Source organism: Photinus pyralis, unplaced genomic scaffold (assembly GCF_008802855.1).
Source record: "Photinus pyralis isolate 1611_PpyrPB1 unplaced genomic scaffold, Ppyr1.3 Ppyr1.4_LG6, whole genome shotgun sequence".
NCBI lineage: Eukaryota > Metazoa > Arthropoda > Insecta > Coleoptera > Lampyridae > Photinus > Photinus pyralis.
Genome location: NW_022170663.1, coordinates 19,067,495 through 19,092,300, shown reverse-complemented (window position 1 = coordinate 19,092,300; position 24,806 = coordinate 19,067,495). Strand labels below are relative to the sequence as shown.

General features: G+C 35.5%; 1 protein-coding gene across 2 annotated transcripts; it reads right to left on the bottom strand.

The window, feature by feature from the left end:
* Positions 1–5,445: 5,445 nt before the first annotated feature.
* Positions 5,446–21,136, bottom strand: LOC116173139 (formin-binding protein 4-like). 2 transcript variants are annotated; one of them, XM_031490429.1, is made up of 9 exons: positions 20,853–21,136; positions 20,377–20,644; positions 17,907–17,985; positions 16,862–17,647; positions 11,739–11,872; positions 6,277–6,542; positions 6,121–6,227; positions 5,888–6,067; positions 5,446–5,834 (listed from the first exon to the last, which is right to left on the bottom strand). In XM_031490429.1, exons 1-9 carry the CDS (start codon positions 20,968–20,970, stop codon positions 5,745–5,747), a joined length of 2,028 nt encoding a protein of 675 aa, XP_031346289.1. In that variant the 5' UTR covers positions 20,971–21,136; the 3' UTR covers positions 5,446–5,744. The 2 variants fall into 2 exon arrangements, with proteins under 2 accessions (XP_031346289.1, XP_031346288.1); XM_031490428.1 differs by having other exon boundaries at positions 17,907–17,988; positions 20,853–21,135.
* Positions 21,137–24,806: the final 3,670 nt, after the last annotated feature.

Sequence of the window (24,806 nt, the reverse complement as noted above, 5' to 3'; positions counted from 1 at the left end):
TAGAGGATGTCGCACAGTAAATCGGGGGATTATTACGATGATATGAATCATACCAACTTTATGCAGTGGTTAGAGAAGCAGCTTATACCAAATTTACCAGCAAACTCACGTACCTTATTAGTGTTCAAATAAATAAGCCACCAACAATGAATAATCATAAGGAAGTGATACGTTCTTGGTTAGAAGCAAATATCATTCCTACGAGAAATGAATTTATTGACAATGTACAATTTATTGTGAACACCGGCAGTTCCGATGATGATTAGTGGTCAAGTGACGATAATGAATGAAAAAAGTTAAAGATTGTGTGTTAATTTAGTCAATGTGAGTGTTATTAATTTCAATGTGATTGTTTCAATAACTGTCCATATTTACACAGCAGAAGTGCATCAGAATTGTAAATTGTGTTGAACATGAACATCTAACAATCTTAAATGTGTTTACGTTTTGTAGAAATTTATTAATTTTACTGTTTCCCCTTGAAGTAATGCAACTCATATCGCGTGGCCCACTTATTTATATTTAGTAGAGTCAAATTTTGCATGAGAATGTACAGTCTAAATATCCAACGTCCTCGGACACGCCCTGTCAGGAACCTTCTGAGCGTGGTGCCACTGTACATACCCTCTGCCGATGCTCCATTTTTGAGATATTTGAGTTATTGGCATTTGAAGTTTGTCGACTTTGTGGCTACCCGTATTCAAACTGTGTTTTCGGCATTGCACACCTGAAATTTTGTCCCGCACCAAAATAAAATTTCAACTTATTTTATTCTTTCATTGCTTATTTTTATACTCACTGAGTGCATAAATAGATCTTTAAACTCGATCGCACGACAAATATACGATTTCCTTTATACCAGAATCTCAAAAAATCTTTTCTCGATTCTGATGTTGTAAGCCCCTTACCAGCTTTGTATTGTAGTCTACTGTATTAAAAGTTCTTAACGACTGTAATGTTTCTTATTTATTCAAGACAGTGTTAACAATATCATTCACCACACATTGAATTTCTTTTCAATTTTTGTTGCAATGAAAAACCATATTATTCTCAAGCCGAACCTGCTTTAAGGATCATTTAATTTGAAGCCGGTTCTGTTGTCGTTTACTGCGCACACTCACCAACGGCCTGCGCAAGGTTCAATTGGAGTCAATTTTTCGCTATAAGACTGTCTCTCTATTTACTTATATACAACTCTGTGGTATTTACTTTGAATTTTGCAAGTATGAGCATTTGCTCCCTTTTATTCATACGGGCCAATAACATTTTTATGTAGGACTGCTTGATAATGCGGTGATTACAGTCGCAATTAGTGTGGGCATAATTTGCAATATTATGGCCTAGTCCATAATGATAAAGTAAAAACGGCCGCCTGTCAATATGACAGTCGTACTTGTGTCAATCCAAGGGAAATTCAAGTATTTTAGAAATACTCGACAAATGCTTGACATCTGTTGTCAATGATATATAAATTTTATCGTTTATTGAATTCCATGAAATTTCATTTTTAAGGGTTGTTACAGTCGTACATAAAGCTTTGTATATATCGCGACCATAAATATAGGCTTTATGGGACTCGCCTTGATTATTTGTGCCTCGCTCGCAAGCTTGCTCGGCTAAATAAACGGCTCGTCCATAAAGACCAAGTTTATGTAGGTACTTGATATATAAATAGCTATTATTTGACTTTAAAATTCGGAACGCTGTAAATTGGTAACTGCATCATAATATGCATTTTCTATCGAGATCTCTGAAATTGGTGAACCGTGAACTTCTCGAAAGAGGTCGAGGTGAGGCACACGTTTGGGCACTTAATTTCAGCAAAAGGGCGGTAAAGTCGCTGTGCATCAGCAAAGTTTTATCAACCACTTCCGGGTGCGATTCGGAATAGCAGACTGTAAACATATGGTCGCTACTCCAGTGGGTGTAGGTACAAAGCTTTTAAAGAGGGGAGCCCCGTAAACTTCAAATTCCCATATCGTGAACTCCTGTCAGAAGAGGTTCCTTCAGAAAATCGACATGACATGTCCGTGCTATAATACCTACCAGTTGGGTTTTTTTCGGCGAAACAATACATAGCCTAAAGTTTATTTAAGCTACAAAGGGTTAGTGTACCAGTATTTTGTTAATGACTACTAAAGGGCCCCATTCACATGAGGATATGTACGGCGGATCTGTACGCCGGACAGATCCGCCTTGAGCTACACACAGGCGGATACGAGGGCGGATATGTCTGTACACAAATCACGGACCAATCTCAATAGACGAGCAGGCGGCGTTCTCTCACTATTTCAGTTCTGTAGTGCTAGCCCCTGGGGTGTGGTTTTGAGTGCTGTGGTAATTGCTATGGATCATAAGAAAAAACTGACAATAATTGCAGGATATATAGTTTTATTTGAAGGTAGGAAACAGAAGAGACTGTGGTCAAAACAGTGATTAATTGCCACGCTACAGTACTTAGCAACTTGAAGGAATTTTGAAGACCTAAAATTCAGTTGTGCAATCTCCCCACAGTTTCTTGGGAAAATTATACCTGAAACTTTCAAATAAGCCACCTGCCTTAGCAGAATATGCTCGGAAATGGCATAAAATGGTTCCAGTTTCACCATGAGTTCGGTGTTGTTCCGCAATTTTGCTTGTAAAATTACCCAAAAGATCATTTAAATCTTTAGCACAATTTGCGCCTGCATTATATTCAAAGTAATTTAAACAAAATATTTTTTTAAATGACTGTTTAATTGGAGTAGGTTGAGTCGCATTTCCATTTTGATTTCTTAAATTTCCTAACATATTTTCAAGAATTTCGTATTTATTTAATAATAATAATAATAATATTTATTTACAGGGAAACCCCAAAAAAGAACAACAATAATAAATTACCTATAACAATATAACAAGTTTAAAGTGTACATTACACATAAAAAAACATGATATACAAAATTAATTAAATTAAATTAATATAATACCTCACAATAATAATATACATTACCGTTTATACCTATAACATACTCTTAATAAACAAACATGCTACATTATCATTCCAAAAGTGCTATCGTTAACGTTTCTGATAAAAATCCATATCATTATATGTGAGATGTAATTTTAACTTTTGTTTGAGTACATTTAGAGAAACATTGAATAGATCAATATATTTGATGATTCTATGTCCGGCAAACAAATCCGTGAAACGACTACACACGTGCGTATTTGTCCGGCTCGCCATCCTGATCGACGGATGGCGAGCAAGATATGTACGCCGAACACGCGGATACACACATACGAATTGATACGGATCTGTCCCGCGTACATGTCCGCCGTACAGATCCGCCGTACATATCCGCATGTGAATGGGGCCTTTAAGGGGCGATCAAAAATGAGTTGCTGTCGAGTCGCCTTTGGAAGTTCAAGTTAAGTACGATTTCCGATGCAAACAAAATTCCGAAGGTGACTCGACAACAACTCATTTTTGATCGCATAGTTCTTTTACAAAAGCGCATTTCTTTTAAAGACGTCTCAAGATTATTTATTCGTTCAATTTTTATATGACAAAGGAATAAACAGTTATGTTCGCTGGGAAAGCTGTATGCGCCGTCTCGAGAGCACGAATTGGTGCGTTAACGCTTCTTACATTTTTTTGTGGTCCACGCCGTTCCATACACTGCGTATGCCAAAGGAACGTCATATTAGATACCCATCTTTGGATACCCTCCCCCTCATATAACTATTTCGCAAATTGGTAGCATTTTTGACTTAATTTTGGGGCAGACGCAACTAAAAACGTCGAAAATCACTCAGAATCGTGAGTACCAGTTTAAAAGTAGTGTTAAAATGTGTGCAAAAAGTACTTAATCGATGCGTGAAGTGAACATTTGAAAAGACTGTAGCATCTTCGTAGCAGGCGCAGTTAAATATTTTCATGTCATCTCGTTTCGGCGCGTATACTGTAACGCGGTATAGTGGGACCACAAACTTATAAATTAAGATGGACTGCTGATCAAACAGTTGCATAGAGGTAGAAATGTCCCTAGCATGGGCGCGGCCATGATGTGAATTTTCCTAGTGCTCAAGTTTTGAGATTATTGCAGCCTTGGAAAATGACATGTGTCGCAGTAATTTATTTAGAAAACGTGAGGTTAATGTTGGTTTAATGCTTGTTTATTAGTTGATTTGAATTTCGCCCCAAGTGAGTGCCAATCACGGCTGCCCCCATGTATGTGTCATTTGTCAATTCAGCATTAGCAGTCCATTTTAATTTATAAGTTCGTGACTGGGGCGCTTGCGCTGTGGCGATCTTTCTACAATAGGCATAGCTTACCACAACAGAGTAATGTATCGTCCAAGCGTCAATCGAAAAAATTCCTAGGGAAGTTTTTTTCGCCAATCGGTTCTTTTTATCATTACAAAGGACGATAAAAATGTCTTCCAAAATTTTGACCGGGAAATATGTTATTTTTAGCGCATTTTCCAACGAAATTGGGTGCGCTATTGCAAAGATATTTAGTTCGTTCTTTTTGCATTCGGTAGCGCATATTGTAAACATCAGATTAATGTGCGCATGGGGATTTATCGAGATATCTTCTTGAAATTTTAATCACAGATGCTTCTAGTGAAGACGAACATATTATTACATGAAGTAAAAATCAAACTAATACAAATACATCGCACACAGTAAAAATCAACTCCGCGCATGCGCAGATTGCAAAATGCCAACTTTTTACTTATGAAGATCTCTCTCTAAAGTTTAACCATAGACGCTATTAACAAAACAAACATCGCATACCTAAAGCACAGTATATCCCCGATATACTGTGCCTAAAGCATAAATTAAAAGTGCCTATGAGCGAACTGTATGTATGTATGGAGATATTTCTTTGCTATTTTAACAATATATGCCTCTAGTAAAGAAAAACGTAGCGCACATAGCAATGGGCTTTTGGGAAGTACTGATCAATTCATGGAAAATGCGCTGAAGTTACTCGCTTTAGGGCGAAAACCTTAATTCACTTTGCGTTACGGCTCGCTTTAAGGAATTACGTAGAAACCTTCTTTGTAGGACTATCATGGTACCATTTCGTATTGGAGAAAAATAACGTAGTACTTTTAGCTCGACGCCCAAGTGAAATAATTTACAGTATATAACCCTAATAACAGGCTACCCGTTCATCAGTCTAGAAATAAGGCTGCATTTGAGAAAGAGCATTTAGTTAGCTATCGTGCCGTTACTTACCATCCACAGCACTGTCTCTTCAAGGCGAAAATTGTCCATACACACACCAAACTTCAAACAATTGATAATACAAGATAAAGAAAAAGAATGAACATTTCAAAAATAGGAATTTTGTTTACACAACACAACTGAAAACCAAGCAATGACAATACTTTTTGTCAAACAATTCTTTGGTGCTCCTTGTCATGGACTAACACAAAATGATTAAAACAAAACAATAAAGGATGTTATTTTATTAGTTATTAAAAATGGAGGTTTTGTACAGAAAAAGGATACTACTCTTAGTTTTTGAATTTCTGTGAATAATAAATTTACAAGGGACGATTGGTCAATGTTGATATAGTAGCGGAATATTTTATATAATCATCTAAATTAGTAATCAAAATTGTTGTTGCATAAAAATCACTTCTAGAAAAATCACAATAGCTTTATGCAAACCTAATATACAAGCACATTATCACGTATTTCCATAATAAAAATAATTTAAGTATGTTAAGTCAAATTTCTCCCAGATATTTTAATTATAATCCTTTTGAACATTTTTCCATCTTTCAACAAGCTTGGATACTCCTTTCTTTTTCATTGCTAAACCTTCGACTAATTTGACCTGAAGAGATAAGACAAAAGATAAATACTGAGTTCAAAATCAAGGCAACTCACTTTAGACTTTTTCTTTTTCTTCGGCACAGTATTTGAAGACATATTATCACTTAAAACAGTCTCAGCGACCAACTGTGTTTCTGGTACCGTATTACCTACTACTGTTTCCATAGCAGCCAAATCGGAGTAGAAAGAATTAAGCTCAGAACCTAATGAATCCTTTTTGCTATTTTGACTTTCCTGAAAAAAACAGTAGGTAATCAAAATTATGAATGTTGTCAGACTTCACTCACCTCTTTATGAGCTGGTTCTGGCAGTGAATCAACGCCCGGAGGAAGAGGTTCACCACTTGGTAATGGAGGTAACTCCTGAACTGCTCCGACGGCTCTAGGAGACTTTACTAAAATTAAGACTAGTTGCAATTGCTCCATACATGCTTTATATCAAACCTTTTTTTCGTTGCTTAACATTTTTTGATATAATTGGTGGTGGTGGGGGTGTGGGGCTTTTAATTCTCGGAGGTGGTGGTGGTCGTACAGGAACGGGCGCTGTGGGTGCAGGTAACACCGATTCGTTAATTACAGAATCTGTTAAGGTTGGGGGAGGTGTTGTACAAATATCCATTGCTTCATCGCCACCCACGATATCCGGTTGAGGATATTGCCACTGACTCTCACCTGTTTGTTGGTTGCGATAGTAATAACGCTTGTTTACCCTACAACATCCCATGAAATCTATTTACAGAACCTTACAGTAGCTATTTGTAAATAATTAATTGTAAGTGATACAAAATTTGTTACAACCACCAGGTTATGCAACAATTTTGCATGTATTTTCAGATCACAGATGACGATCATTAAAAAAATTTAATTTTCTTTTACCAGTCATCTGTCAACTATCAAAAAGTTTTAAAATACTGTACCTGCCCTTACGAAACTAAATATTTTTAATTTAAAAGTAAGGTTATTAAGTAACATAGGCAAAATGTTATATCTTGCTTGCGTAGCATCGAAGGCATCTCCATCCGTTTTGCACCTAAACACACAGAAAAACTGTTATGAAAAGAAGTAAATTAATTCTACATAAATAGTTAAATTAAAATTGACTACTTAACTGTTTAGCAGATGACAATACTTGAAGACATTCCAAAGAAATTTTGAAAGAATGTGACATTATTAGGTACTGAATATTCGGCGTCCTCTTTTCGCGCCTCAGTACAAAGAAATAGCTTCCCTCATAACAACTGTTTTTATGTAAACAAAGAGAACTAGTTACCCCAAATAAGGCGTTAGAATAACATAACTTTAAATTAAGAAACCCTCCACATCTTTATCCGACATCATATCCTTTCATTGAATTGAAATCCCAGTACTGAGATACGAAAAAGGAGTGCCCTGCATAAAAGGCATGTTACTTTCACCAATTAAATACACTATGCCAAAAGAAACCCCAAATGTGCTAAAGCATTTTTAATTTTCGTTGTTGGAGTACTTGGGTTATGAAAAACAAAAACACATTTGCCACCACACCTAAAGATGATTACCTACTAAGAACACTGTCAGTTCACTTAAAGAAGATATAATAAAAGATTTTTTGCGAGATTTTTTGTAACTTTATTGGCCAGTTGTACCATAATAGTAGGACACGAAGAAATCAAATATTGCCCTGTTCTATCACTTCATGGTATATGTAATACTACCAAATGGTACATAAAGAGTTCCTTTTAAATCAAATGGAGTTTTGACAAAAAATTTCCAAGAGTCATTTCTTACGTGGTCACATAAAAGAATGTATATAGTAGAAATGTCTCCCCACTGAAGACCATTTACTTTTGACATATGGTAGAACAGAAAGCATTTGACTTTCAGGGTAAGGAAATAACACAAGAATACCAAATTGTAGAACGCGTGGGAAATTCCATTTACCTTTAATTATATGGATCTTCACAGAGAGAATCCAAGTCACATTCCTCTGTATATTAATGCGATTCCTCCTACAATAGTTACTAATTTCCAGTATAGTTTGTTCTATTTTATGGGCTATATAAGCTAACACCTACACATTGGAGATGAGAGAAGACGAATATGCTGTGACGACAAAACAGTTGATATCACCGCAAATAATGAAGTCAGAAAAATAGTCTGGAAATGTTGCCAGAACTGATTTGTCATCTGCAACTATTGGCATGAAGATTCCTTGAATGGCTTGCCCATGAAAATGGGGAGTAATGTGATGACGACAGTAAAGTTAAGCTAACGATTCATATGTACATATTCTTTTAAAAATGTGCTACAGAAAGTAAGCGAAAATAAATAAATCCTCACATTTTCTATGTAAAAAAGTTAGCTCACAGTTTTATAATCAATAGAAAATATCTCCAAATGTAACCCACACAAACAAAGAATTTAATACAAAGCCTTTATTAATTAGACTACCCACCGACACTAAAATAATGTGAGACAATGGCCCATATGAATAAAAATAAGCAAATGCTTATACTTGCAAAATTCAAAGTAAATACTCGTAACTGCCCCTTCATACTGGTCTGTTTAGCAGCGCTGCACTGCGTCCTGCCCTGCTGCTCAGCAGCGCTGCTAAGTCGCCCAGTGTGAAGGAGCACTTACGAGTATTTACTTTGAATTTTGCAAGTATAAGCATTTGCTTACTTTTATTCATACGGGCCATTGTACCAAATTAGGTAGTGATTCATAATAAGATTAAGATAAAGTTCAATGAAAACTTGATCCAAAGCTCAATAAATAATATGATTTCTTTGCACGTCAAAAAATTTCAAAAAAACCAACTTCAATCTACCATGTGCCCTAAAGTAAGTGATGGTGAATTCTTCCTTTGTAAGGAAATATAAAATATCTTTTGAGTATATCTATTACCAGACGAATTTATGACAGGTATCACTGATAAATGATAAGTATAATAGCAATTTTTATCTTGTTAAAAGTTTCATAAGAAGGAGGCAAGCACCAAAAGCCATTACATACAGGGTGATTCCTATAGTACCTGCCACCATTTGGGAGCGTGTAGGTGGTGCGTAGGGGAGTATTTTGATATAGGACACTTGGGGTCGGAAATCTAAAATAAGGGTGCCAGAGCCAAATTTACCTTCTGGAATTTCGCGCCTGTAGGTAGGCAACCCAACCGGCCGGCGGTGCACACGGAGCGATCTCAGGGGGCGATGTGTGGCTGACACTTGATCAGAATTTTGTTTAAACCCACGAAATCCCGTCTGCAACGACGCGTATCAAGTGAATAAACACTATGGCACGTTTTACTAACACGGAATGCGCTTACCTGCAATTGCCCTGTCTCGCACAGTCGGAAGTGAACTTCTTGAAAGACCTGTCTGCAGGGTAACTGACGGTTTGGATACCGCTCAGCGTACGCTCGTCGTGCAGCTCGTGCGTTACCATTTGCCAATCCGTATATGAAGTGCATGTCCGCGTATTCCGTGTTAGTAAAACGTTGCCATAGTGTTTATTCACTTGATACGCGTCGTTGCAGACGGGATTTCGTGGGTTTAAACAAAATTCTGATCAAGTGTCAGCCACACATCGCCGCCTGAGATCGCTCCGTGTGTACCGCCGGCCGGTTGGGTTGCCTACCTACAGGCGCGAAATTCCAGAAGGTAAATTTGGCTCTGGCACCCTTATTTTAGATTTCCGACCCCAAGTGTCCTATATCAAAATACTCCCCTACGCACCACCTACACGCTCCCGAACGGTGGCAGGTACTATAGGAATCACCCTGTAGATATACAGGGTGGAAGTGTTGTTTGGAATATTGAATATATCTTCAAAACGGCTTTTTTAAAGAAGTTTTTATGGTATTCAAATTTTAAAAAAATTTACAACCAATCTATGTGCTTTAAATTTGTGATCAGTGGCGTATTTTTGCATGGTCAATGGGGGCATATTTTTTTAACCACTATTTTTTATTACATATTCATAAAGTTCACACAGTTTATGCTGCTATAGCCCAAAAAGTGTACTCCTTAATAATGTAATGAAAAAGTCGAGAAAAAAGTAATATATATTCCTCTTGCAGAAGTACCACTGACCACAAATTTGAAGTATGTAGATTAAGTAGCAGACTATTTATAATTTCAGATACCATAACAAGCTTCTTCAAAAAAATGTTATTTTGAGGACATATTCAGCGTTATGGATAAAATTTCTTCCATGTACATGTATATTGATAGCGTTCCACAGTAGATTGCCCCGTTATATTCTCTCTAACATGGCGGCGGAATCGTTTAGTTCACAGTTGTCACAGATTTATAAAGTAGTTTAATTTTGCGGATGCGGATCAATATTTGTTAAATTCTGTAAATTAGATATTCAATAAAATACCAGTTTCTTGCCATTAAATGAGGGTGTGCGTGTGTGTGAAGTACTGACCAATATTCAACATCTAAATTTTTTACAGTAAATCGTCATCCTTAGTTTACCTTACACCTTACATCATTTCTTATTTTCTAAAGCAAAATTCCAAAAAATCACCCTTTTAATCTAAAAATACGAAAGGGTGTCAACTAATTACCATACCAAGACTTGTAGTGATTTCAAATTTTTCCTCAATATAATGACTAAAGCATTGAAGCGTTCCTACAATGTATCGCAATAGTTGCCATATTGGGGAGAAAAAAGCACAGGAAGTTCTGTAAGAAATCCATGACAACCAAGCACATACAAATCCCGCCTTCAATAGGAGAGTCTATTGTGGTAATGTATTGAAGTGCCATTTCAAACGCTACTCCTTTGTAAAGTATTCTAATAAATCACTTTTAAAAAGACACAGTACTTAGTGGCCAAATAAGAATGGCAGGCGGCGATACCTAAATCTAAACAATAAGGATAAACAGTAGTTTTGTAACGTTTTTTGTGCTTAAGGGAATACACTAGAGGTTACACTAGTCTCGGCGTTATTTAAATTTATCTATACGCTAGATGGCACTTTATAAAGGCATTATACATTATTATTTTATCAAAACTTTAAATGAAAATAAATAAATAAATGAAAAATAATTACATTGGTGTAAACTAAGTAAAATGATATTAAATAGATGAAAGAATCTTAGTGATAGGCTATCTTAACTAAAAATGTCAAATTTTGGACTATTTTAGTACGTTTTGTGAACTCACTGATTCATTTGATGTACCACTTGCATTAAAATCAAGTAGGGATACTGTGACATTCTTTGGTAGGTATTAGTTAAGACGTTAAAAAATTCACAGAAGTACATATTATCAAACAATAGTGAGAGGGGTACTGTACCACTGATAGTGTTGAATTTTTCACCTAGTCTATAAATTGAAATGGCGGATAGGTGAACACTAAACAATATTATTCATCGATATCAACAATTGCTAACTAACACCATTGTTTACAATGCTAACACCTAAACCAAAGAATGTCAAAATACAATCCACCAATTAAATGAGTTTGCCTCGTGCCGTGCAAGTGAATCGTGGGGTCGGCTTTCTAATATCTACTAAATTTGTGGCGGCGATCATATACCTACTCCTGATGAATATTGTACCTAATAAACTATATCGCCACTGGAAATATGCATTCGCGCAATTTAAATCAATTTAAATGTAGAGAAATTTCCCAATGAGCGAACATTACACAAAACTTACTTCTGCCATTCTTATTTAGTGCACCTGACTACTAAAATATTTACAAAAAACACTATATTTAATAATCAAAGAAAAGAAGTTAGCTCACCTGTTCAGTAAGTCTTGATCTCTTCAGAATGAAAAATAATCTAGTTAAATCTGATAATGAAAGCAATAATAAATGACAGTTTGCATGTTCCCCCATGTTTTGATCTTGGTTTCCGAGTGGAGGATGCTAAATAAATCTAGTATGAATTAAATCAAACATATCATACCTATCCCACTGTAGGAGCCAACCATTGGGAGCTGCATCTTTTTCCAACTTCACCAATTCCGAGCAGGTTTCTTTCAACCATTTATGTAGATAGGTAACTGTTAAGCTTCCAGCTTTCATGGCTTCGTATAACGTCTGAAAATATTAATTTGCGATAGTAACAAATTTACCAGAAATATAAATGGGCTAATTTGCACGTAGGAAGAAGAATAGGATAGGAATTGAGACATTAGCGTTACCTATGTTATTCGAAATGACCTTTGAAAGTTTGCAAATAGGAATGCCAAACAATATTCTGATCTTGACGAAATTTGGTGTCTGGATATCTTTGAACATGAAAATAACAAAGCCAAACTTTAACTGCAGTATTTGGCACATCAAGAAATTCATCCAAAAACTGAAACTGTCAAAATTTGGTTTCATTTTCCCTATCTTACACGGTAGGAAATGAACAGTTTCCGTTAGCGCTTTCTATGGGCACTTTTATTCGCAGAATCTAAATCTGTTATCAGAATTTCCCCCCAATTTCTAATTCTAATTGTTACACCCTGTATAATTTGCTAGACCTTGACGTCTTTAGTGTATTAGCTACTACCATAGACCCCATAGACAGCTAGTTCAAATATAATAACATTAATAACGTCGTCAGTAAAATTGACTATTGATATAAGTAATAGGTGTCGCCGAGATACAATTATTCTTTTAGAAACCACTGCTACAGTTATCCAATGCAACAGAGAACCTAATTGTATATTATTATTTTGAAGGTCAATTTATTTCTTCAGCGCGTTATCTCAATAGGTATCATATGTGGCGGTTTGTAAGTCGAGTGGGTAAATAAAACATGTAAAAGAAATTTATGCATTTTTATTTCATTCATGGCGTAAAATTGTTAATTTACCGGGTCTTCTTATACGTTTCTTCCTATTTGCTTCCATCCGAATTTCTCTGGAAATTTTGTATAAAAACCGAGATAAAAACAATAAAATTGTAAATTTCAAAGGAATAACCTAAGGATCAAAATCTATATACTGCCAAAGGGCGCTATCACCCTGGGGGTGGTTGTATGAGTTTTTCATAGAAAACAATGTTTTTTAATTGGTTATTCGTGAAAAACTCGAAAAGTATGCATTTTATTAAAATAACTGTGGAGAACAAAACCGTAGTTTTTAAAAAAATAAAAATGGTTTTACTTTAGCATAAAAGGTAAGTGAGTTATGATGAAAATAAGGTACATCCGTACTTTTTTCATCAAAAAAATTAGCGCAAGCAATTCCCATAATTAAAATTAGTCCTTCCCCTTTTCCAATTACATATTATTAATACATTGATATTAATACAAATATAAAAATATAATAATATAAAATATAAATAAAAATATAAAAAAAATAAAAAAAATAATACAAAGTCTGACCAGTTTCAAAGGTCGCCGATGCAGAGCGATTTACTGTCCTTTTGCCGAAATTAAGTGCTCAAGTGTGTGCTTTACCTCAGAGTTTTCGATGGAAAACACATTATGATGCAGTTACCAATTTACAGCATTCCGAATTTTAAAGTCAAATAAAAATGTTATTATCCATGTTTGTAAATAAATAAAATAAATAAATAAATAAATAAATAAAATATATGTGTATGTGTAAGCTGCCTAAGTACCTTTCTTCGGTATTAAAACCAGCAAGGCGAAACACAGGAGAGCGGAAAAATGCAATTTCTCAAGAGCAACAAAACGCCATTAAAACTTAAATAGGCCCACCGATTGACTTTTGGACAACGTTGCCAAACTTCTCAGCATGGCTTGTAATTATAGACGGCTGTGTTTTTTATAAGGGCGGAAAATTTTATTTAGAGGGCACATGATTGGAGCCATTGAATAAAATTTAATTTTTTATTCTATGTTGGAGCCTATACCGCTGAGTTTTTTTGGTATTCCGTATTGGCCATTTTTTAATGTTTATAATACATGCAACAAGGGGCAATTCGTTCTTTTCATTCGCGATTATACGAGTATTAATGGAGAATGCACTCGATTAATATAATCGCAAATGAAAAGAACAAATTGCACCTTGTTGAATATTTGTAACACGGTTCCCAAAGATAAGGACCTAAAGGAAGACATCGGTGTTCAGCTACACGTCGATTATCTATTACCAAAGGAAAAAACTGTATTCTATTGCTGCGAAGATCATTTATTGGAAGCTGTTATATGACATTGTTCCAGATATGACCGCGATACATTTGTAGGTGGGGCTTGAAGCGCGCTTGTGTCGTCATCCACGTTTCTGGACCGCGTCACGAAATTCAAACTTCTTTCCCTAATTTTGTGAAAACGCTTGCTTGTTTTGAAAAAATTCTTTCATTTAGATATATGCTCTGTGATCATTTGTGCATCATATTATATGAAAATTTACAGCACTTACATTTTTTGCATTCTCCCTAGTAGTCATAGGGCTTAGCAAAATGAAACTGCATTTTATGCAGAAAGCAAGCCACTTTTCCCAGTAATACTACGGACCAATATGAATGATTTCGTCCGAGGAAATGAAAATTTTTCTCACTGTAATTCAAAATGGCGGACGTTTTCTAAAATGGCGACTGCATAATTTCAAAAATTTGTAGACCCAAAACGGTTGCACCGATTTTAGTGATTGGGGTGTCGATCAATTCGTATTGACACCTGTAATCAAAAGAAAAAAATAATGTTTAAGAAATTAAAGATGGCGTCTAAATATAAAGAAAATTTTTCTAATTAATTTCTTCATTCTAATGAAAATAACTACTAAATATCCTATAATATGTTCACGTATTTTCTCATTTAAATAAAAGCTGACAATATTACCTACAAACCAAAAAATAATTCTTGACAATCCGTCCAGTAGTTTTTGCACTATACGAATTATAAGAGAAGTGTGTGGTTTTGAAAGCCGTCACTACACGTGATGTGACGTATCGTACAATCAAAATGAGTGCACTGATTTCAGTAATTTACATCACAGACGATATGTATTTATCTATACCTATATCTTGTAGACCGGGAGGCAGCGTACATTTATACATAGTAACTAAACCATAAGCGACAAAAAATTCGACAATACAGGCTGAAAGTATGTTGAAAACTAATAATAAAAGCACTCGTCTGCCAGTCGTAAGTGGCAGCATTAACTTGGGGCGGCGCTGAATAGGTGACTTCTTTAGGTGATCAACTAAATTACCAAACTATACGGGTCACGGAAAAGATTTGTATCAAGAAATCCCATTTTTTCCATAGTTTTCAAATATGCTATGGCAGACGATTTCAAGTGCAGCGTTGGTAGCGAAAGACGCCCTCCAATGTAGGGAAAAACACCCCTGAACTAAACCATGAGGACCGTATAAAAATTATACATAAAAAATTCCTCTTTTTGTCACTGCTTTAAAATATATCCTGGCAGACGGTATTAAGTGTAGCTTTAATAGTGGCAGCGTCTTACAAGTTAAAAAATGTAGGTATAGTAAATCCCAGCGAGTGCGAGCGTGTGAGAGATAAGCGTTTTTTACGTTTAAAAATAAAGAAACGGGGGGCCGGCAGTGTTGTCTTTTTGTAACAGGGCCTAGTAAATTGTGACTAAAACAAATAAACCATTGTGTGTGTAAAGGTACGAAACCCTTTATGCTCGAGCCCAACTAACATCTATAATTATGCGTTTTTCACAAACGTCATATAATACAGGAAATAAACACCAAGATATATAGATAAATATATCGTCTGTGATGTAAATTACTGAAATCAGTGCACTCATTTTGATTGTACGATGCGTCACATCACGTGTAGTGACGGCTTTCAAAACCACACACTTCTCTTATAATTCGTATAGTGCAAAAACTACTGGACAGATTGTCAAGAATTATTTTTTGGTTTGTAGGTATTTAAATGAGAAAATACGTAAACATATTATAGGATATTTAGTAGTTATTTTCATTAGAATGAAGAAATTAATTAGAAAAATTTTCTTTATATTTAGACGCCATCTTTAATTTCTTAAACATTATTTTTTTCTTTTGATTACAGGTGTCAATACGAATTGATCGACACCCCAATCACTAAAATCGGTGCAACCGTTTTGGGTCTACAAATTTTTGAAATTATGCAGTCGCCATTTTAGAAAACGTCCGCCATTTTGAATTACAGTGAGTAAAATTTGCATTTCCTCGGACCAAATCATTCATATTGGTCCCTAGTATTACTGGAAAAAGCGGCTTGCTTTCTGCATAAAATCATTGAATAAAAACACTATAAGAAGCATAACCCTGTGGAAATAAAGCGCGACAGAGATTGAACTGAGAAGAATGAAAATTTGCTTTCCCCCTATTTACCTCAAAGAGAGTTCGGGGTCCCAACCAATGCGGGTACAAGGGGATATGTCGCGCTTTCTTCCATAAGTGTTAGGCTTCTTATAGTGTTTTTATTCAATGATAAAATGCAGCTTCCGATGTAAATATCGCTCTAAGCCCTAAGACTATAGTATAATTTATAATAATAAATGCAACATGCAACGGTTATCAATCAAAAATTCAAAACGACGAGTAATCAAATATATGCGAAATGCAAAGCAAATTTACATACCCGTGAATGCACATTACAGGTATTTTTTCTGGTGGTTCCAGGTCCAAGTCCAGTTCCACAAGCCTTGAGTAGGTCTACTATCAGGTTTGCGTATGACCTGAGATGCGGTTCTGATTCCATACTCGTACTCCCACTTAAGTCTATAGGTACGGGACTCGGACGTCACACTAGGAACCGGACTCAGAACCACGGAACAGGTACAGTTGGGGAACTGGAACAGTATGGAACTGATCCGAAAAAATGTATGGATTACCCATCACTAGTCTGGAGGTCGTATTCTCAATTCAGAATCATCATAAAGACAAATTTACGGACAAACAAATATTAGAATGACAAGATTCACATGATCCATAAAAGGTTTGAGAAATTTTTAAAGTTGCGTGATATACAGGATGATTAAAAAGGAAACGGACGATCTGGTAGAGCAATGCGCCGTGTCTATTAGAGTCAAATTTAGAAAAAAGCACATACAAAGAATAGCAATCGCCCTGTAATGCGAAAATAGTTCTTAAGTAAAAACCTACCTCCATTTGAATTATAATTATTTGAACAGGAGACACTGGATCACGACCTTCACTTAAGAAAGTTAACTTCTCGTTTAAGGTTTTATGCGTTTCTTCGATCTTCTTTAAAGTTTCTGCCTTGTTTACATCCGACTCAGTTTCTCTTTCCTCCACCTCATTAACTGGATTTAATACATCCGATTTAACAAAAATTAGCCCTCCGCTTTGAAATCCGGGGTAGTTTATTTTCGTCTTATCTTGAGCAGACGATTTATTGTCAGTTTCACTTTTAAAACCTAGCCCTTGTCGTTCTCCTTCTGCCGGAGATGTATCTGTTTTTGATTTGTCTAAATTGAAATCTATACCGATTCTGCGTTTTCTATGAAATACTTTCGTTTCTATCGGTTCTGTTTCAGTTTCCTTTTTGGACTCAAGGAATTGTTTAACGTCAATCGGTTTTAAGGTTGAAAAAAGAGTGCTGCAACCCGAATCGATTTCGGTTGCAGGTGGTGAACTTGCATCTGAGGTTTTGCGGGTTGCTTCATCTTCATCATCAGACTCTCCGTACCCGGCCACTAATGAAAACCCTTCACTTTTAACTTTATGCTGAGATTCTTTCTTCGTAAAAGAACCGTTTTGCTCAACAATCTTTTTGACATCGGGAGGAAGTTCACCCCCTAAATCTTTGAGAATTTTAGCACGTTTTTGTAATTTTGTAAGTAAATCAATGTCGTCATCCTCGCTATTGTTTTTGGAGGGCTGTTTGGAATTTTCTTTTAACTTTTTTGGAGACGGATGAGGTTTAACCTGAAAGCAATTGATCTGTAAGTTATGTATAGCATAGTGTTTGTGCATTTTCAGACGTGCGAATTCTCAATTTAATACAATTAACGAGAACTCAAGCACTAATATCATCATTAATGACAACTTTGTTTTCAGTTTGAAAACTTATCCATCACACACAAATACAACTTCAACCAGTTGATATTTATTATCAGTTATTACAACTCATCAGAAAATTCCAGTAGAATGCCTATATATATTTAGGAACCAAGAAAAAACTTACCACATTAGCTTTAACTTCTTCGTTACTCTCCTCTGTTTCGGAGTCTGAACCATCTCCATAGGATGGAATTAATACTACTCTACTGAAAACCAAAATACTAAAATAAATAATAAATACTAAGAAATTAACAACTTAATTTACAATGACCACAAAGTGATTTTGAGACATGGTGCAGTGTTCAAATGAAGACATGAAAAACAAAACTATATAAATACACTGTTGCATTTTCAGTAAACATGCTCTTCACAAGGGGTACACCCAGTGGTCGAAGTGGCTAAAAAAAAGCAGGGGTACGTCTGATCCGTGCCAATCCCGTTGTCGGACGAATGTTGAGGGGGGGGGGGACAAAACATTGTCGAACAGAGATATAAAAATATTTATTTATTTTGAAATTGACATTTAAGATTTAAACTGTTAAATAAATTTGTGTACGCGTCAAAGTATCACAACTATCACAGTAAAAAAATTCGACAGCAACTTTCAATTCGTTACAAATTAAAAGAAATATGTACGCCGTAATTTGCTAATAAAATTTGCAAAAGCCGCTGACAGTGACGATTTTAAATACGAGACCGACAAATATTAAGAAGCAGAAAATTGTTGTATTTACCAAGCACGTAGTACATACCTACATAGATACCTTTAATTTACAGCTACAAAACATAATCTGTTTGATACTTTGTGGCTGGATAGAATTCTTTTTTGGGAAAAAATTCTGAAATTTAATTTTTATGTTTGGTCAACAATCTTCATATACTTCGGGGTACGTTTTTGTTTCACGATATATGTGGAGGTACGTTTTAATTATTTATAAAAAGTGGTGGTACGCCATACCCCCACATACCCCCCCCCCTTCCAATTCGACCACTGGGTACACCATTTTAACAGCGTTGCAAATAGATATGTTTTAGAAATATCTAGAAATAGAAATGTGATGTACCTACCTCACGAACTTATAAATTAATTTATAAGTTCGTGACCTACCCATTACTTACACTAAAATTGCAAGTGACTCGTTTTGAAATTTTTGATCGATCGCCATTTTGTTATTTGAAAAAATAAAAAATAATTGCAAATACAAATGTTTTAGAGCTGAAAGATGCTTTTGAAAACATTTGCTTTTTAGCGCATTTCCACAAAAATTAAAAAAAAAAAAAATTGTGGCCACTTTGTCCGTCCGTCCGTTCGTCCGCTCGTTTTGCGACGCTACTAGTTCTTTATCTTAAGAGCTATTGTTCTACTTTTTTCGCTATTTGGTTCGTTATGGTGTCGAGTCTTGTACCAAGGAAGGAATTTTTTCTGTACCGCTTACAAAAAAAGTTATTGTAAAAAAAACAAAAAACCGTTTTTTACATGTTCCATAATTTTACACTTTTGCCGTTTATTAACGATCCTAGAGATCGTTTATAATGTTGTATTGTTGTCTGTCGTCTGCCTGTTGGTCTGTCCGTCTGTTCCTTTGTCTGTCTGTCCATCTATCTGTCCGTGTGAACGATAACTTTGTTTAGAAATGTTCGATCGCTTTTACATCTCCGTTAGTTATGAACTGAATTGCATGAAATTCAATATGGGCATAGCTTTAACCATATAATACGCAATGCCAAAAGTTGAATCGAATCGATTCAAAATTCACACTGCCCTTTTCGCATCTCGACCATTTATAAACCGAATTGCAAACTTTTTTACTTATAAAAGTATTTGAATGAAATTTGATACATAGGCACTTGGAATAAAAGCAAATTTAACGCCAGTTTCAAAATTTGGTTTTGCGCATGCGCAGTGCCAACTTTTTTAGTTATGGACGCATTTAGATAAAATTTTATACATAGGCACTTGGAATAAAAGAAAAGCTAATGCCAGTTGCAAAATTTAGGTTTGCGCATGCGCAGTTCCAAATTTCTTATTTAGAAAAGCATTGTAATGAAACTCTTCTTATAAACTGAAATTGAAGTAGCATGTCAAAAATGGATTGCACATGTGCAACGCTATCTATCATAATTGCGGCCGGATCTTTACAATTTTAACAAAAGTTGCATCTTACAAATAGGAAATGAATGCAAGTGGAAATGCGCTTTGTGTAAATCGTTTACGATTACTTTTTGACTTGTGTTCAATAGTCCTTAGAATAAGGGAGTAATGACGATCTTTCAAAAAGCAAAAGAATGCCAATAGCATCGAACAGGGGCACCAAATCAAAAATTGGAACTAACACAAATTATTTCTTTTAATGAGTTCTAACTGCCGTTTTCAGGTGTAACGACTTAGTATTACACCCTGTAGAAGGAATTGCATAAATAGATTAATGTGACAGATTCACAGATCTCTTTGACATAATTAAATCAGTATTCCTAAAACAAATAAATCTTTCCAAGCTGAAAGAATGTTGGGAACGGAAAATAGTCATAAATACTAATAATCGCTACCCTAACTAAATTAGAACTGTCGTATGAAACTTTAAAACATAACTTACTCATTTCTAGTCGATTTAGCAGTGGTACTCGATTCTTGCCGATTATTTGTTATATTTGTAACATCGTCTTGCAATTTGTATATCTTTGTACTTGAAAGTGTACTTGGAAATAGAGGTGCTACTGCTGGTTTTTGATTTGTGGCATTGTGGTTTGGATTCTCCTGTTTCCACAATTTAAATTCTGTAGGAGCCTCCCAGGTGACTTGATCCGTTTTAACATTCCAATAATAAGAAAAACCACTGCTACTATCAAAACATTCTTGCCAATCTAAGATAGACGTTATAGATAAAGTGGCTTTAAATACAATTATGGTGAACTTGTAATCCATTAGAGAGCATACTCGTACATACTTTTATGTTAATAGTACTTTCAATGTAAGGGCACATAATACTAGATAACCTCAAAGGTATAGGATGAGCAAAAGGTAGGATCACCAAACAGATTACAATTTCGATAGGTATCCAAGTTTACATACCACAACCTCCTTTACTGCACTCTTTTGGGGGAGCTATTTGGTCAATTTCATTAAAAAAATTATCAACCGTGTTGTCCATTTGTGGAGAAAATAGCTTTACAGCCTCAATAAAAAGCATCCACTACTAATGTAAAGTATTATACATCTGATAAGAATATTTATCTTTCATTTTTAATGGATTTTGAAAAGTGGACCAATTTCAAACATGAAAAGATAAATACACGGAAGATGTTAAAAAAAAACGTTCACAACGAACACAGCAAAGATACATAGCTAACTGCAAACCTGTTAAAATGCTAACTTCCCTCGATAAAATAAAAATGTATATACAAGGTGGTGTAAAAGTGAAAGTTGGTTAATTGGCTGGTTCAATTTATCTGATCAAGAGGCCTGTTTGCTAAAATTTTGAAAGAATTCGTTTGTAGTGTACTTAACCCCCAGGTTCTACGCTAACTTCACACTACAAGAACACGGAAATAAAATAAACCCGGCAACGTTTTAAAAAATGGCCACCCGAATGACTATTCCCTCTAAAACTAAACAAGTACCCGCTTAAATTTGAAAAGTGGCACGTGATAAAACATCTAAGGCAGGGCCCCCTTACGTTAGTTGTAGACAACGCTTTGACCTGAAGCACAGTAGGGAAGGAATTTTAAATAAAACACTGAAATTGTGAGAAGTTTGTTTAATAATGATCGTAATTATTATGATTGTGAAAACCCGGAGATTTAGTTGATGTACATTAATATAAACAAAACAAACAAAGCCAAAAGGAGTCGTACTCTCGCAAAAGTCACTGCCAAGGATAAAAAGAGTACGACGTAAGAAAAACCTTGCAGTTTGATTAAAACAGTCCAAAAGTTAATTAACAAAATATTTTGTAAAAGTTTAAGCAGTAGTGAAAAGATAGTAAATGCATATACACAAGGATGGTTACACTCAAGGTTAAAAGCAAGTTTTTGGGGACAATGGGTCAGGTAGAAGCAGGTACCAAGATTCTGAGAAAGGGTTAAAAGTACAGGATGTGACTCATCTTTGGTGCAATAAAGTCCTTTTGTTGAAAGCAAGATGGAAAACTACATGGCCTTGTAGGCAAATTTGACTAAAAACAAAATATGTGGAAATTATTGAATCGCCACTCATTTATCACACATAGATTCTAAACTGAAGAGCTTTGATTAGCGTAATCTCGCTCCTGCAAGATGGGTAGTCCGCCCCTGGTTTCGGGGTTTCGAACCTACAGTTGGATGTCGAAGACAGTGCACGGAATTAGGTGCCCTAACACATAAATATAGACTACAGTTTCTTTTTCCACCTTCCCGAGACTGCTTCATTCACGGAGAAAATTGTTAGTAACAAACAACAAGTCAGTACATACATCAAACGAATCAGCAATTTCCACATAAGTATAAAATAAAATGAAAACTTATATGAATGTAACTTCAAGGACAAGACCAAGTAATCAACATCAATAAACATAAATTAAGCAAACATTACACCAAAAATGTAAACAATTAAAAACAATAGCATAACGGTATCACACATATGATTGCATTGCGGTTAAACAAAGTAAATTTCAAAAACAGAGATTCAAACACACAACAAATATAAAATGCGGCATACAAAACACAAATACGATATAAAGAAATGCAAAAATTACTACCTGCATTAAATAACACAAAATAACAACAAACATTTATGGAGCGAAACGTTCACTACCTCCATTCAAGACCAGATGCCAAACGTAACTCTCGTTCGTGCTTTCTAGGTGGCGCAGGCAACTTTTTTTCCCACCTAGAAATTGCATGGTTGCCAACTCTCAAAAATGTATGTATCGTCGTAAGCTGTATATATAGGGTGGAACCTTTCACGTTCAAAAACCGTTCAGTCTCAAGGTTTTTAGAACACAATAGCTTGGTGTTGATTTGAACAACCAATTACAGCCTTGAAGAGAATATTTCATCCAAAAAAGAATTGAAAATAGAATTTAGTACGCACGTGAAATTTGAATGTTTAAACATAGTTTTAAGGTAAGTTCATAGCTCTCCGTTCATACGTTTCCGTTTGTCCGTTAGCCAATCAGAAGACAGCAAATTTTTAAATCGTACGTCGTCCGTTTACGACGGAAAAGTTGGTTGAAGTTGAACATTTACGTTTCCGTTGGTCCGTTTTTAACAAGAGTGAGGTTATGTTTGGTACGTTAACAGCGTTCGCCTACTCGTTCTTCACGGTAATATGCCAGATAGCAATGTGTTCTTACTTTCGTACCATTTTTACATACTGAAAATCACTGACGGTACAGTACAAAATAAAGTTTACGTTATGATTATACTTGCAAATGTACAATGTGGACGGATTGCTATGAACCTTAACAAAATGTACTATCCGTTTGACGGATCAACGCAACGGATGAACGGAGAGCTATGAACCCACCTTTAGTTTGTATGTATTCAATAGTGTAACAATTGACTGTCGACTTCATGATCGTCCTTTTTTCGTTAAAGTTATAAACACAGATTTAAATTTAAATCTGTGTTATAACTTTATAAAAGTGTTCCATTTATTATTGTTGCGCAGTATTCTCCCATTTTTCGGATGGCTGAAGAGAAACTTTGAACCCAAGAAGGCATCGAATGTTTGTGCATTGTAGTTTGTAGTGTATATAGGTTTATTTTATATGTGTATTTCACAATTTCAGGATGCTTCTTAATATTTTGTTTTAATATATGCCGCTCGGCCATCTTCATTTTCAATTCTAGCGTCTGTTCCTTATCCGTCTGTTCCATCGGCAGTTCTAGAATCTGTAAACGAGAACACGAGTCATCGTGTTTGACGAGTCATCGTGTTTAACGAGTCATCGTGTTTGACGAGTCATCAATGTTTGACGAGTCGGTGCAGTATTGCAACGCGCACTCACAACATTTGTTTAGAATGAAGGAAATACTGCACATAAAAAAATTATTGTTCTGTGGTACTACATTGTCTCGTTGATGGTCCGTGGCACTGTCTTACGGTGAAAAAAGCGTTAAGGCTGGAGAGATGTGGCAGAAAATGTCCTCGAATGGAAAAAGTGCAAGTTTTCATATTCATGCCCACTTACCTGATTTAAAATACCTACTTACCAAAATGTGATTATCCCCACACGTTTTCAAGTTCATTTTACATATTCACGTCACAATTCAAACAAGAACAAACAACAGAGCTGTATGCGCTACTACGCCGGCCGGACTCGTCAAGCATGATGACTCGTGCGTTCGTTTACGAATTCTAGAACTGCTGTTCCATCGTGCTACATTGTCGATTTCGATCGTTCTGCGCAGATGCCGAATACCAGGGGGGTTTCATAACGAAAGTCAGGAGAGAAAGTTAGCGTTGGTTAATGGTATCACAGACAACATATACTACAGACGGTCAATGCAATGCTATAGAAATAAACGCAACACCTAATAGAGTACGGTTAGTGTGTTGTCTACCTTGCAGCAGTCGAAATAATTTGTCGTAAAATGTGGTAGACGCACAGAAAACTGTTGTGTGTGGTAAAAGTGTGTAATAGATGGAGTCATTTTTGTAAAAATAAAATACATATACTCAAACCTTATTTCCTCGGCTTCAACGCCGGCCTTTATGTAGATAAGATAAGCGCTCACTTGTATAACATCATAAATTACATGAAATAGGATACATTTTAATTCTTCATTTTTCTCTTTTCTAAACATTTAAAAAATTGATGGAGCGGGTTTGGTTATTATACAAGGGCGGAAACTAAATTTGGCCTCCACATATAAAATTATGAGGTTGGACAAGGAAAGATTTTATTAGAATAATAAACATAATTTTTGTTTTTCCATAATAAATATATTATTATACCGGGTGGTGACTTGTTCAACGCACCATAGGAATTGCAATAGAAATTTTTTCATTTCACTTCTCTAATTATTTTAGAGAGAAAGTCTA